Source organism: Furipterus horrens, unplaced genomic scaffold, assembly GCF_987537825.1.
Source record: "Furipterus horrens unplaced genomic scaffold, mFurHor1.1.pri manual_scaffold_11, whole genome shotgun sequence".
NCBI classification, from domain to species: domain Eukaryota; kingdom Metazoa; phylum Chordata; class Mammalia; order Chiroptera; family Furipteridae; genus Furipterus; species Furipterus horrens.
Genome location: NW_028327181.1, coordinates 4,286,689 through 4,298,528, shown reverse-complemented (window position 1 = coordinate 4,298,528; position 11,840 = coordinate 4,286,689). Strand labels below are relative to the sequence as shown.

Below are 11,840 nucleotides of genomic sequence, written 5' to 3'. Positions count from 1 at the left end.
AAGGGATTTTATAAAGTTCCTGAAGGGCAGAACTAATCTACAGGCTAGATGTCAAAACGTGGTCCCTGTGGGGGCTGCTGATGGGGACAGGCCACTGTGGAAAGCCCTGGGAGCCGGGCGGTCCTGTGTCTTGGTTTGGGGGTGTTGGCATGGTGGGTACGCACGTAAAACCTCATCACACTGGGCGCGTAAGAGACATGCGCTTTACTACAGGGATAGTAGCTCCTTTTTTTTTTTTAAGCACCAATAAAAATTCCAGACAAGATTTCCCACCAACCCACAAAAACTGGTTCCCTCCGGGGATGGTTTGGCCAAAGTGAGAGAAAGGAAGCTTTCTCTCCACAGTCAAAACATTCCTGTAACGTTTTAGACTGTCTGATGGTAAGAAGGGACCCCATTCAGACTGTATTGATTGTACTTTTCATGGACGTGTAACATGCAGGCAGAGAAGGGTGAAGCGCAACACGTCCCGCTCGGTGAACCTTCCCAAATGTCACACATCGGGGTAACCAGCACCCAGGTCACGATGCAATCCCAGTGCCCCAAATGGCCCCCAATTACTCCTTTTTTTTTCCTCAAATTCTGATTTCACTGGCACTCTGTACACAGCATATAATTTCTTTTTTTCTTTTGCTAAGCCTGGGAACCCACCCAGAACGGCCCCTCACATATACTACCTCCCACTGCCCCGACAGCACGGACTAGTTTCTGCCAGTCCACCCACATATCGTTTTGAGATTTAAAATGTTAATGTTTACTTCTGAAAAATATCAGGAGCAGGGACCTGCAAAGCGGGAATCAAAGACTTACGGAAATGCAAAATTCCTTACCTGTCCCCTCCTTCAGGTCCACTGAAAACACAGTGGACTCAGGCAAAGGCGGTGGATCCAAGTTCCCATGGAGACAGTGACCCTGCGAGCTCCAGGCCGGCTCCGTGCGGTCGGGGGAGAGCGGCTTGTCCCTGATCAAGGATTCCCCTCCGCCTGCTTAGGCCGCATTTCCCAGGCCTGAGAAGAGGTTGGAAACTTCTTCGTCCCAAGTTGGGGGGTGGGGGTGGGGGGCTCCCAGGTCTAACAGTCAAGCGCCTGGAAACGATCGCATTGTGAGCACATTTATCACGTACTGACAACGAGTTTGTCCAATTTCATCGCCCGGACGCCCCCACGAGGTGCGTGCAGTTACATCCGCACGTTACAGATGAGGAAACCAAGACTCAAAGCAGAGAGCAAACCTGCCCAAGGTCACGTGACTGGCCTGGATTCACACCTTGGCTTACCGGAGTCCCAAACCGTGAGCAGCCACGCCAGGTCATTTGGAGGAGAGTGAACAGGAGATATTCCTGCTGTCCTCAAGCTGGTGGAGTGGGGGACCTGGGGGGGACTTGGGTCTGTGGGCCGCAGCCCCCTGCCCTCTGCCTCCGTGCTTCTGGGCGACCAAGGGGCAGTGTGATGCCAGCCAGAGGTTCTCCACCGAAGCTCTGTGCTTTCTGCCAGGAAGTTTGCCAGGCTGTCTCTCAATCCTGGGAGTTGGTGAGCTTTCCCTGGACCTTCACTGCGGCTGTGTTTCTTCCTCACCATCCCGCTCCCCCGGCGTGGGAGTCCTCCAGGTTTTCTTCTCTCCTCAGCTGAAGAAAATGGTCCTGCACAACGGCTGACACCTGAACAGGGCGGGTTTGAACTTAGGGGTCCACTTATACGCGGCTTTCCCCCCCAAATACGGTTAGCCTTTCATATCCGCGGGTTTCGCATCCAGGGATTCGGACCAGCCGAGGCTGGAAAGCAGCACCTTCACGTTCACACCACAGATTCGCAGCTGCGGGTGGCTGGCAAATGCTGTTTCCACCTGCAGGCTGTTGAACCTGCGAACGCCCAGAGCCGGCTGTGGAGTACGAAGTTAACCACGGGTTCCCTGGGGGCTGGCACCCTTGACCTCACGTTGTCAGAGCCACCTTGTTCTGGCCTACCTTTGCCTCTGCTCCTGAATGGTGTAGCACCTGCATCTCTGTGACTGCTCTGAGCTATGCCCTCACATCACTTCCCCGGCCACCGTGTGGGTGGCAAAAGGGACCACGCTTTCTGGCGATTTATCTACCTAATGTTTTCGTCCAGAAATCAGGTCTTACAACCCAGGCAGTCATTTTGAGGTTTCACTTGTGTTCCCCCAAGTTTTGTTTGTTCTTCACTTTCGGAGAGGCAGGAGCTATGGGCCCGGCACCCAGGCCCACTAAAGAAGGCCACGGCGTGATGCCACGCCCTGAGTTCTCCCTTCCTGGATCCCAAGGCTGCCTGCAGGCCAGAGGAGGAAAACCACCCTGGGAGAGAGGGGGTAACAACTGCAGCACCCCGTATTCTGAGAGCAAGCCGCCTTTTCCAAGGCTACAGAGGAGCCTGGACTCTGGAAGCAAATGGACCTGAGATCCACCCCCAGTTCCCCCGCTGCCTGACCCCGGGGAAGCTCACGTCACCAATCAGCCTCATTTCCTCCTCTGTGACATGGGGACCCAGAGGAGAAGGCGGTCCCTACCCAACAAGGGTGGTTGGATGATTCCATATGAGCAGAAGACCTGTGTTCTTGGTGACTGGCACCTAGCAAGGGCTCAGTAAGTGAGTTATTTCTTCCGTCAAGCAACCAGTATTTGCGGAGCGGTTGCTTTGTGCCGTCAGGAGCCGGGCACAAGAGCAATAAGTAAATTCGTCGTCTACTGGGGACGAAAATGCTGTAGAGAAAAACAGAGAGCTGGGCTGCGGTGCAGGGCGTGAATGGCTGCTTCAACGGGGTGGTGGGGACGGCTCACCGAGAAGGTGACATCTGAGCAAAGATGGGAAGGAGGGGAGGGATGTCTGAGGGAAAAGCATTCCGGGTGGAGGGAACCGTGGGTGTAAAGGCCCTGGGGTGGGGCCGGTGCCTGATAATGTCAGAGAATGTTAAGTCCCCTGTCCCTGCCATTTTCTCTCTCGAAACTGACAAGCACAAGTGTCGCCCGCCTGGGCGCTGCAGAAAGCATCTCTCCCCGTGACCCGGCCGCCTGGCTCTTTAACCTTGAATGCCTTTCGGGTCTCAAGTGTCACCAGGTGGTGAGTGAGCTGCCCTTACTTCAGAAGAATGGCATGGGGCGGGGGGCAGGGGGTGCTTAGGTGGTGCCTGCCTCACCTATTACTGCCAAAAGTGGTCATGGGGTTATTTTTAAACACGGGGAGGAAGTATTTATTGTTCTGGCGGAGGAGCGCGGGCACCCTGCAGGATCGTTCCAGGGAAGCAGTGTTCTTGAGTCCTTTCCGCCATGGTGAGTAGCGAGGGCTCCAGGAGGCGAGTCACGCTGGGTGGGGAGAAGGGGAGGCAGCTTTCGAGGGCCCCAGGCCCTGGTGGAAAAAGTGCTGCTTGCTGTGCGTGCACAGAGAAACCCCAATCAATGCCCCGATCGGCCACAAATAACACCAGCTCCCGGGCACTTGCAAAAGCAAAATAAGAGAGTTGGCTTTTTTATGGCTTGTCTGCTGACCTCTTGAGGAATCGATAACTCCCAGGGCTTGCAAAATGGGATTGCATGCTTTTAAGGATCAAATTGTAATTCCTCTCTCTTGTTCAGGCAGCTGGGGCAAAGATCTTTTTGTTTTCAACTCTTGAACTTGCAAAATTCAAATCTTTCTCCGTGTGTTGTTTGCTTAGGTGTCCCCCTCCCGAAGCAAGAAGACCCCAAATTAGGGTCAGCCTAGGAGAGAGCTCAGGGGCACAGACTCTGGAGCCAGACTGCCCCGGGTCAACTCCAGCTCTGCTTCTTTGTGACTGTGTGACCGTGGGCAAGTGGCCCAACCCCTCTGAGCTTCAGCAGCCTCCCCAGTAAAATGATGCGGGAACAGTAGCATCTACCTGGCAGAGCCGTTGTGAAGATTCCATGAAATGATGTACGCCGTGTCTAAGCATTCACCCTCACTATTTAAAGTCAGAGAGAAGGGTGTAGGGGGAAATGTTAACTCACTCACTCTCTCTGCAGTTTGCACGGTGCAAGGCCAGAACCTTTAGAGAGATTTCGCTGCCATTTGGATCAAGGGAAAATTGTGTGTGTTGTTGGGGGGAGTAGGGGCTGGGGAGCCGTCAGGTTTTAACACCCAGAAAAAGTGTCATTTCATCTTGGCATTCGCCGCGGTTTAGCGAGCCTGACTTTTTCTCCCCTCCCATCAATTCTCCTTCCCTGCATCACTGAACTTTTTGTGAAATGCGCCAGAACAAAAGCGGCTGGACCCCGCCAGGCTGATTGGCAGGTGCGGCCTCCACCCCCGGAGGCTCACTTCCACCTCTCCTCGTTTTCAGAAGGAGCCGCTGCAAATCCACAATCTCTTATGACCCACTGGAGCCAGGGGGCCTTGGAGAAATGTCATTTTGCGTCTTTTTATCCCACCAGCGTCACTGTTTTCAGAAGCGTGTGGACGCCGTACCCCAGTTTCACAGATGAGCAGCCAAGGCTCACCCTCAGATAGCGCCGGACCTGCTTTTCTCACTTCCAGCCTCTGCCTCCTCTAATCGATGCTTGCTCCCTCCCCAGGCACCCAAGAAGGCCAAGAAGAGAATAGAGGGAGCCAATTCCAACGTGTTCTCCATGTTTGAACAGACCCAGATTCAGGAATTCAAGGAGGTGGGTGCAGCTGGAGGGAGGCAGGTCCCCCATCATCCCCCCCGTTAGGGAACACCTTCCCTCGTTCTGCAAGCCCTTCAGGGACCTCTTGCTTAGACATCTTTGTCCTCCAAACAACCCCAGATTCAGTCTGCACCTCAGTGTGACCCACTTCGGGAAATTATTTTTAATAACTTTTGCTAGTTGTCAAAAGAAAGCATTTTTTTATTGTTGAAAATGTAGAAAAAAAATTAAGAAAAGCATAAAGAAAATACAAATGACTTATAATTCTACCATCCAGAGATAAATAACCAGCTAACATTTTGGTATACAATACCCTTCAAGTCATTTTTTGTTACACATGTATATATTTTCTTAAAGTTACAACCTTCTGCACATGCTGATGAGTGCCTGATATTTTTCTTTGAGTAATTCAGTATCAACATTTTCTATCATTTATTTAAACTACGTCCTATAGTGGGATGCTACATGTGTTTAGAATGTTTTACTTTTATAAATAACACATCTTCACTTGTATATCTGGTTATTTCCTTGGAGTAAAGTCCTAAAAGCAAAATTGCTGGGTCAGAGGGATTTAAAAAAAAAAAAAAAAGGAACTAAAAATAATTAGAACTGCTGGTCCAAGCTGTTCTCCAGAAACAAGGTGCTAATTCCTACTCCTACTGGTCCCAAGAGGAGAAAGTGATTTCCCCCCACATCTCTGTCAACAGTGGGCATTAATAGTCTAAACCACTATTTTTGCCAGTCTGCAAAAAGACTGGCAAAAGAGATGAAAAGCAATATCTCTTAGATTTCAAATTTTACAGTCCTTGATTGTTAACTCGCAGCAGGATCTGAAACCGTATCACATTCTACCGGACGGTGCCGTCCTAAGCAGAGCAGTTAGGCAAAATCATGGCACCTCCTGAAGGCTTTGAAGGACAGACAATTAACTCTTTTTCCAGCAATCATGACTGGCTCACATGGGGTCACCCACACCCCTACCTGGCCCTTCAGAGGAAAATACGCTAAGCCATGCCAAGGGGAAACCATCAGGATTTCCAAACGGGACATGCACGCGGGCACCCCTTGTCCCCACTGCCATTCAGGTCATGGGAATGTCGTGTTCCATAGGCCACCAGGGAAAGAGGAATTCCTGGGATGAAACATCATATCTGAACTTGAAATAGTTACCTTCCAGGGAGAAAGCTACACCACCCTTCGCCCTGACCCCCTCCCAGCCCCTGAGATGAGACCAGCTGCCGGGGGCATGGGCAGGGACTGCAAATACTTTCAACGACCAGCTGCAAGAGGGGGCTCAGCAAACACAGAGATGACATGCCATTTGTAAACCCCCTGGGCATTCGCAAAGCTCTTAGAGTCTCCCTGCTAGCTAGCAGGGGACGATCACCAGCCCCCTTTTACATACGGCGTGGGCTGGCGAGTCAGGGAGCAGACAGGAGACCCTAGTTTTAACTTGTTTTTCTTAATAACCACTTTAGAGGAATATAATTCACGTACCACAGATTTGCTTATTTAAAGAGTACAATTCAGGGGCTCTTGAGTATCATCCGAGTTCTGCAACCTTTATCTGCCATCCAACCTCAGAACATTTTCATCACCCTCAAAAGCAACCGCGTGCTCTTCAGCGGTCAGCCACTCCACACTCCCCTCCGCCCCCAGCCTCTGGGGGCCACTGATCTATTTTCTGCCTCTATGGTTTGCCAATTCTGGACATTTCACAGAAACTGAACCACACAATAGGTGGCCTTTGGGGTCTGGCATCTCTCCTTTAGCATCAGGCTCCCATGTTCACTGATATTGCGACGTCTGTCCATGTTTCCTCCGTTTTTATGGCTGAGTGGTACGCCATTGTATAGCCAGGCCACGTTTTGTCCATCCTTCCATCCATCCACTGATGGACATGTGGACTCTTTGCAGTTTCCGGCTCTTAACGAATTATGCTGCTGTGGACATTCATATTCAGGTTTCTGTGTGGACAGATGTTTTAATTCTCTGGCAAGAAACCTCACAAGTGAATTGCTGGATCACACGGTTAACTCTAGGCCTAACATTGTGAGGACCTGCCAGGCAGCTTTAAACCTTTGACTCTGGATCTGACGTCCTTCGGTGTTTCTTGGAAAATCCCAGAATCCCACCTCCCCTGCCCCGTGGCCCAGCCTCTTGGGTTCCTCCCCCCAACTTCTCCTGCCGGCCACGCCCCTTTCGCAGGCCTTCACCATCATGGACCAGAACAGGGACGGCTTCATCGACAAGAACGATCTGAGGGACACCTTTGCTGCTCTCGGTAAGTTGCCCCCTCTAGGGCCGGGAGGCGGGGCCATTGAAAAGGTGAAGAGCTTGTCATTTTCCCAAGAAATAGCTCGAGCATGATTGGCATTTAAGACAAACTTCAGAGCGTAGGAAAGGGGGTTGAATCTTTGAGTGTCTTCATAGTTTCAGTAACTTTTTTGTGTGTGACTTGAATGCAGCGCTAGCTCGCAACAGAAAACTGGGAAAATTTAGAAAGGTATGAAGGCGAAAACAACATTCATTACCCATTAGACCACTCCCCACGGTTAACATTTCTGCCTCTAAGTCTATATGGGAGGGAAGCGGTTAATAATTGGAATCATTCTATTTTGGTTTATTTTTAAGATTTTTTAATCAAATTGGCTAAGAGATTTTGTTTTATTTAGAGAGAAGGGAAGGGAGGGAGAGAGAAAAAGAGAAACATTGATGTAAGAGAGGAACATCTATTGGTTGCCTCTCCTATGTGCATGGACAGGAGACTGAACCTGCAACCCAGGCACGTGTCCTGACTGGGAATCGAACCCACAACATTTCGGTTAGTGGGACAACCTCCAATCCACTGAGCCATACCAGTCAGGGCTGGAGTCATTTTATTTTGGCTTCAGCTTTTTCAAAGTTTATTTCTCAATTGTGTGACCGTGAGTACATGGATCTTTTACAAAATGTACATGGCCAACCTGCCGCCACTCACCCCCTCCCTACTCCTGCCCCCAGAGCTCAGGGCCACTGTGGCCAGGAGCTCAGGTTGTGCATTGCACGGTTCTACAGAGGAGCCACTGTAGATTTTTATAGTCAAAACATAAAGTCCCTTAAGAAGGGGTATCTTTTTCTAATTTGCACAAAGGTACTATATGAGCATGTGGCAGGGGCTAGAGCAGCTAGGTATACCAGAATCTCCACGGCTGTGTTGGTGACAGTGGGTGTAACCTGAACAAGCTCCTCAGTGATTCTGACCTGTCTCTCCCACCTCCAGCTCAGAAGAGCTAATTTGTAAGATGAGCATTTCCCATTGGAGTAAAATATTAAAATATCTGTATAAAATGTCCCAGGTTCTGAAGACACTATTTTAAAATAACTAACCCCTCCTACATCATAGTTTGGGTTGCTTCCAGTTATCTATTACAAATAACACCGTCACGAACATCATCTCACGTGAATCGGTGGCCCGCCCACCCTGTCTCTGATTATTCTTAGCCTGGGTGCCCTGAAGTGGAATTAAAAGGGCAAATGCCAGTGTCCTAGTCGCTGTTTCTGTCCCCGCGCAGAGGCCCTGAGTGTGTGTTTCCCGTCCTAGGGCGGATGAATGTGCAAAATGATGAAATTGATGACATGATAAAGGAAGCGCCGGGTCCCATTAACTTTACGGTGTTCCTGACCATGTTTGGGGAGAAACTTAAGGGTAAGTTTGTGTGCATCCGTGTGTGTGTTCGTCTGTCTGTCTTCGTGTGCCTTCATCTTTGGGGATGGCTTAAAGCAGGAGGAGAAAAGACAAGGATTGCCAGGAGATGGGGGCAGGGTAACATGAGGGGAGAAGAATAAAGACAGCAGCTGACATTGCTCCAAGGCGTACCCCGAGCCAGACCTCACTTCACTCAACAGCACCAAGGAGGGAGGTTCTATTCTCATCCCCAGGCTACAGATGGAGGACTGAGGCTCAGAGACAGAAAGTCGCATAGCTGACAAGTGCCGGCCTCAGGATTCCAATCCCAGTCCTTCTAAATCTAGATCAACATTTGAACTTGGGCTTTGCTCACAAATAATCGGATGCTCAGCCCACTCTTTTAAAATATCAAGGCTCAGTGCTCAGAGGAAAGCAGCATTATCAGCAATATAGACTGGCTCTGGCCTCCCACTTTGGGGGGCTTGGGTCTTGCCTCCTAGGGCACAACAGGTTCCCAGGCATGTTTCAACCCTGTTTTCTGTTTCAGGGGCAGACCCCGAGGAGACCATTCTCAACGCTTTCAAAGTGTTTGACCCCGAAGGCAAAGGGGTGCTCAAGGCTGATTAGTGAGTGGGGCCTGTGGGGGAGGACGTGGGGGTGCCCTGCTTCCCCCCAGACACACCTGGCACCAACACCTGCTCTTCTCTCTCTGCAGCGTCAAGGAGATGCTGACCACGCAGGCGGAGAGATTTACCAAGGAGGAGGTAACGGGCCCTTGGCACGTTCTCTGCATCCCAGCTCCCTTCCAGGAACTCCAGAGCCCTCTTTTCTAAAACACGCCTGGCCCCACTGAGAGAGGACCTGCTATTGCTTGTGGAGCCCTGAGTGCATTTCATTCTCTCAGTCACCCCACGAGTCAGAACTAGTATTATTGTCATTTTACAGGTGGAAAAACTGAGGCCCAGGGAAGTTAAGTCACTTGCCTGAAAGGGCAGCCCTGACGATAAGTGCAGGTCTGTCTGACTCCAGGTCTGCCTTCTGCACAACGCAGGGAGCCCCGGTCAGAGCACCTGCTGGCCTGGGGGTGGCGGGCGCTGTCACGGACGTTCGCGCTGCACGGCCCTCCTGGATGCCGCCCTTGTGATACGTAGCATAGAGAGCGTATTTGTGGCAGCAGATGGCAGTAGTGTCTTGTTTGATTTTTTTAAAAATCAGAATATATGGGTTTTCTGGCAGGTGGCAGCAGTGTGCCTAGAAGAAGCGAGACTTGATAATTTGCCAAAAGTCCTGTATGAACATGCAACCGTCCAGTCCTTGTTAATGTACCTTAGGGCCTATTTAAAATAGTCCCTTCTCAGGCCTGATTCCATCAAGTTCCACATTTTACTAAAAAGTTTTAGATTTTCCCCCCAACACCTAAGGAGTTGAAAGAGCCCACCTTCACCCCCCACCCGCTCTGTGACCTTGGACCAGCTCCGTAACCTCACTGTGCCTCACTGTCCTCGTCTGTAAAGTAAGAACAATAACAGAACCTACCTCGCAGTACCGCGTGAGGATTAAACAAGTTAATATGTGCAAAGTACTAACCTGTGATAAGGGCGATGTTATCACATGCTAGCTACTAACAGTCTGTTTTTTTAAAAAAGAACCAGTCATTTTTTTAATGTGGAAAGCACATGTTTTAAAAAAATCTAGATTCCTAGAGTCAGATTCCTTTGGAGTCTGACTTCCTCGCCCATGTGGCCACATTCAGCTGGCCCTGAGTGGTTGCCATTTCTGTAAGTGGCCTGTGTGTCCCCATTTAGCCACAGTCCCCACCAGGCCCACCGTACTCCCATACAACCTGAGTTACCCATCCCATGATGGGTTCCCGGGAACATTCCTGCAAGGTGGCCCCTTGGGGTCAGCACCTGGGAAGGAAGGGCAAGGAAGCAGGAGGGCTCGAAGGAGATGTTGACCTGAGATTCAGGCCCAAAAGAGCGTCCTGGTCAACACTCCCTGGGGCTAGAACGGCCCTTCTGAGAAACCCCAAGTTGAGCCCCACACCCATCAGTTGGCCGTGGGCTTCCCCAGGAAGGGAGTGACCTTGGGGCCTGCTGCTTTCTGCTGCAGCTGGGTGACAAGGACTTCCTGGAGGGGATCCTATAGTGCATCTCCACGTCTACCACGCCCCACGTCCCTGAAACGACCCCTTCACCCCCCATCCCGTACCCCCTCCCACTTCCCCTCCCATCATCCTCTGTGCCTCCTGCTGGTTCATTTCAGATCGATCAGATGTTTGCTGCCTTCCCGCCTGATGTGACCGGCAACTTGGACTACAAGAACCTGGTACACATCATCACCCACGGAGAAGAAAAGGACTAGAGGGCGGGCTCCCTGCCGCATCTGGGCCTGTCTTTGTGGGGAGGGTAGTCCCTGTTCTCCTCACCCGTGGCCCAGGGAAGCCGCCACCCCTGCCCCTGGCCTGTCAGCTGTGTGGCTGTCTCCTGCATCGACTCCCTTCTTCTTCGCAGCCTTGGTGGCTTATCAATGCCACGCAACCACACATTCTGCAGTGGAAATCTATGCAGAGGCCACCTTCAAATAAACAGGAGGTCGTGTGTTTGCTCACAGTGTTTCTCTGACAGAGCGCCCAGAAGAGGGTCGGCCCTTTGCTAGTGCCCACGGAGGCAGCGTACAAGCTCGTGAGGGTCCTGTTGTCATTACTATTGCGTTGTAATGACTCTTTACTTAAAATAGACCTTTACAGCCACTCAGGACTATTATGGGCCACATTTGACAGGACTGTTAACGACAGGCAAGCAGCCCTTCCTTCCAAAGAGCTCAAGCATTTGTAGCGTCCAGCTTCCGTGACATCGTTTCCTCTGGGACACCCTTGGGGTGCTTCTCCCAGAGGTGCCTCCCTGGGCCCCATGACGCTTTAACAGGAAGAGGCCTCACGTGCATGATAAGAATATGGCACGTTTGGGGGTGGGGGAATCACATCCGTTAATTGTAGGAAGTCAGTGTCTAATTTTAGATAAAGTAGGACTTGTCTGTCCTTCTCTCCTGGCAAATTGGGGGCGGGATACTGATTTCTGACCCCCTCTGAGGTCCAGGAACCAGGCCTGGGCATGAAGTAACTCTGGATTGTGAGTGATCAGAATCATTTGTAAAGCATTTGGGTCTCTTTGGGTTGTAAGAATCCCAATTTAGGAAACAAATGAGTTTGCATAGCTAAAAAGTCCAAGGGCTTCAGTCACGGCTGCATCAAGGCGCTCAGACAGGGCCACCAGTCCCTGCGGAGGCCTCGCCGATGCCCTGCTCTCCTTCACGTTGCTCTGGTCTCAACAGCAGCAGAACGGCACCCATCTGTCCCCTCAGTAACTTTCCCAGAAAGAGGGCACATCTCTTTCTCCCAGCCCCAGGCCAGTTCCCAGAAGAGGGCGTACAGGGCACCTAACCAACCTGAAACAGGGGTAGCACTTTGCCCAGCAGACCTGGGTCACATGATTAACCCTCATCCTGGGGCTAAAATCAGCCCCTTCCTCAACCCTG

The 11,840-nt window shown here is 51.1% G+C and overlaps 1 protein-coding gene across 1 annotated transcript; it reads left to right on the top strand.

The window, feature by feature from the left end:
* Positions 1-3,199: 3,199 nt before the first annotated feature.
* MYL2 (myosin light chain 2) lies at positions 3,200-10,908 on the top strand. The gene is made up of 7 exons (XM_090290720.1): positions 3,200-3,283; positions 4,541-4,630; positions 6,842-6,917; positions 8,217-8,321; positions 8,851-8,929; positions 9,019-9,067; positions 10,569-10,908. Exons 1-7 carry the CDS (start codon positions 3,281-3,283, stop codon positions 10,665-10,667), a joined length of 501 nt encoding a protein of 166 aa, XP_090146846.1. The 5' UTR covers positions 3,200-3,280; the 3' UTR covers positions 10,668-10,908.
* The last annotated feature ends 932 nt before the right edge of the window (positions 10,909-11,840 follow it).

Coding starts and splice junctions, on each gene's coding strand:
- MYL2 (XM_090290720.1), top strand. Junction 4,631..6,841: donor AGATTCAGGAATTCAAGGAG/GTGGGTGCAGCT, acceptor CCCCTTTCGCAG/GCCTTCACCATCATGGACCA. Junction 8,322..8,850: donor GTTTGGGGAGAAACTTAAGG/GTAAGTTTGTGT, acceptor TTTCTGTTTCAG/GGGCAGACCCCGAGGAGACC.